This window comes from Lycium ferocissimum, chromosome 9 (genome assembly GCF_029784015.1).
Source record: "Lycium ferocissimum isolate CSIRO_LF1 chromosome 9, AGI_CSIRO_Lferr_CH_V1, whole genome shotgun sequence".
NCBI lineage: Eukaryota > Viridiplantae > Streptophyta > Magnoliopsida > Solanales > Solanaceae > Lycium > Lycium ferocissimum.
The window spans coordinates 46,828,639-46,831,602 of NC_081350.1; the positions used below are offsets into that span (position 1 = coordinate 46,828,639).

The window sequence follows — 2,964 nt, forward strand, 5'->3', positions numbered from 1 at the left end:
TCAATACCCAAAACTCATGATTAAGAATGGAGGGGTACTTACGAGAACCACACTAACCTTTAAATACATTTTCAGGTAGCATAGACAATTTATTAAATGGAACCCGACATAATCTTCTTACCAAGTTTTAAATATGTCTGTAAACATCACCTTGACATTAGTACAACGTGATTTAGCCCGTCAAGAGCTTTCTATTATCTTAGCCTTGAGAATGACACAGAAAATGAAGAAAGAGACGATCGAGGCCCAAAAAACAACTCATAAGAGACTGCATTCGTCTATTTGTCAAAATAAAAGAACCCCCAATCAATTGATTACCATATATCTGTTTCAAGGACAGCTAAGCTATCATTTTAGTCCGCCGCAAGTTCAAACTCGTGACGAACATCTAAACCACACATCACGCATTCCACTGTTACTACTAGACCAAAGCCGCGGGCCTTGTTTGTGTACAAATGTAGAAACGTACTCTCTTGTTAAATCTCTTTCACTGATCCTAAATTTCCTACTAATCAAGGAAGTACGACAAATTTCCTCTTGACATGCTCCATAAGAAATACAATCTGGCAAGGGGAGTGAAAGCAAAAACTATCAGTCCAACTGAACCTAAGAAAACAGTGTAAAGGTGAAAGAAAGGACATGCCTGTAAATACAGAGACTACAGCAACAACAGCTGAGACTTGTGATCTATGCCATTAAAGATGAAAGTCCCAGACATGGGAATGAATTGTCTAGTGATGAGCTGCAATGAACACACAACATAATAGACCTCAGATTATCGCTCCGATCAAACATGGCCATATATCCAGCAAAGAAGTAGAAGTTTTGAATTAAAAAATGAAGGAGACACAAACCTTGATCACTTCTTGTGATGCGACTCCTCCAACAAAGGCAGCTACAGCATGAAGCTCCGAAGCACCATACCGGCACATCTCATTAATAAGGTCCTCTGATAAGGCGGAGCCATTGCAACCAAGTTCACTGAGTAGGCCAACAGCTGTAGTTTTCAACCGGGATATATCCTCATCCATCTCACTACCAAGAAATTCTTAAGGTCAGACGGCCATGAATTAACTTTCCCCCAAAAGAATGTGATTGTTTGGAAGAGAAAGCAGCAGCCCTTACCCATCAAATTGGCCAGGAAATTTGCTATAGTTTGCAGCAAACCGGTCAGCTGCTCGAAGAAGAATATAAAGACCCACAGCAGTACTGCCATAAAAAGGAAGATACAAAAGCTCCCCAATGAAAGACTATTTATGCAAAATAACTATTGTTTGAAAGACCAACAACCAACGTATGAATTCAAATGCAAAAATATAAACAGTTCAGCAAAAAGAAAATGTTGAGCACCATTCAGAGTATAGAACATCTGCTGTCTTTAAGAATGTCTAACTAAATGAACAAGTCAAACTCTCCTTGAGCTTCATTTTTATCTTCGCATTCGTTTATTTTTCCCCTTACATTTACATGCCAAAGGTGGTCTGCTGACGGAAAGAGAACTCAGAGATACATCAGACAGTAAATGTTAACGCAACAAACCAGCTTCCACCCAACATTAAATACTATAATTCTAGCCAGTGTTTCTCTGCTTCCACATCCTATTTTCACCTACATCGTGAAAAGCAATTCAACCAAGCTTGGACAATATTACATCGCTAATTTTTCGAACATTTGATACCGAAAGACCAGCAAAAGATTGACTGTCAAATATCTTTTTGGCTGAAAAAAGATAGTGCTGGTTCCAGTCAAACCTTCTGAATGACTAAATGGCTGCAGTTCCAGGTCTATCATAAGAAATATTTAAGTACTTCCTCGTTTCTTTTCTTTTCCTTTTTCCCAATTAACCCTCTATTTACATTTTCTCTGTACAAGATGTCATTGCAAATATTAAGAAATGGCACACAGGTGCACTATCCGCATGATTACTGGAAGAACTAGAAAATACACAATCTTCAAAAGACATTTAAGACAAAGTGTAAAGGAACCACAAAAAACAAAATCAAGTAAATTTCCAGAAGCAACTCCATCTTAATGATTGGTTAATAAAATGTAGCTATCTAATCAAAAAGATTTATGCTGTATGAGTCACAAACTTCTCATTCTCAAAGCAATACTTCTTTTATCCCAACCAAGCTGCCACTAATGCTTTGTTTAGCATCACTAGGATTTAATCCATCACTTCTAATTTACAATTACGCTCCACTTGTCTTGTTCAACAAAAGGTGAGCATCACTTGCAAAGTTAGTAATTTTCAATCAAAACCTGGTTAGTTGATAACATAGAGACATGTTGACTAAATAGTGCCTTCATCAAGTCAAGCACGCAGACACCTTAAAAAGAGAGATCCTTCATTAAAAGAACTTGAAATACTCCTAGTTCAACAGAAAAGGTCTTAATAACCTAAATTATATCTTTGAAATCTATTTTTCAAAATCTGGAAGTTCATATGTGACTTCACTAGAAGCCCTTGGGAAAAGGACTTAGAAAAAGAATATCCACCATGAAATGGTAGGGGGCTTTAGCTAGGATAGACTTACTTTTCAGGAAGTACTTTAAGAGAGTTGGCTTCTTGCAAAGTCCTGTTATTTGGTATCACCAAAAATCAAAGTATCATGAAAGGATCATGTCGGTTCGAAGAGCTTAAATTATCCCAAAAAGCCCTTCCACTTCAATCTAGATCACAGATGATGTTTCCAACTCAAAGTCATTCGACCATGTCAATCCATATTCCTACAGTAAGCAATTACGTACCCATGGTCCTCATCTGTCAGATACTTCTGTAACTCTGGTTGGACAGGAGAGTTGAACTCATCCTCAATGAGCCGATATCTGCAAACCTAAACAAATCGAAAGAGAAAGTTTCAATGACAAAAAACTCAAAACATCCAGCCAGAAATAATGACATCAAATGTTAAATGGAGTTTGCTTACAACTAGTGCTGACATCAAGCTTAAAAGCAGAGGA

The 2,964-nt window shown here is 37.5% G+C and overlaps 1 protein-coding gene across 1 annotated transcript in view; it reads right to left on the bottom strand.

Moving 5' to 3' along the window:
• Positions 1–252: 252 nt before the first annotated feature.
• LOC132031970 (NEDD8-activating enzyme E1 regulatory subunit AXR1-like) overlaps positions 253–2,964 on the bottom strand; it is an 11,788-nt gene continuing 9,076 nt past the window's right edge. The window contains exons 9-13 of the mRNA XM_059421811.1: positions 2,752–2,837; positions 2,538–2,579; positions 1,126–1,209; positions 855–1,035; positions 253–742 (exon numbers count right to left, since the gene is read on the bottom strand). Coding sequence (XP_059277794.1) covers positions 659–742; positions 855–1,035; positions 1,126–1,209; positions 2,538–2,579; positions 2,752–2,837 — 477 coding nt within the window. The 3' untranslated portion in view covers positions 253–658. The remainder of the gene's footprint in view (positions 743–854; positions 1,036–1,125; positions 1,210–2,537; positions 2,580–2,751; positions 2,838–2,964) is intronic.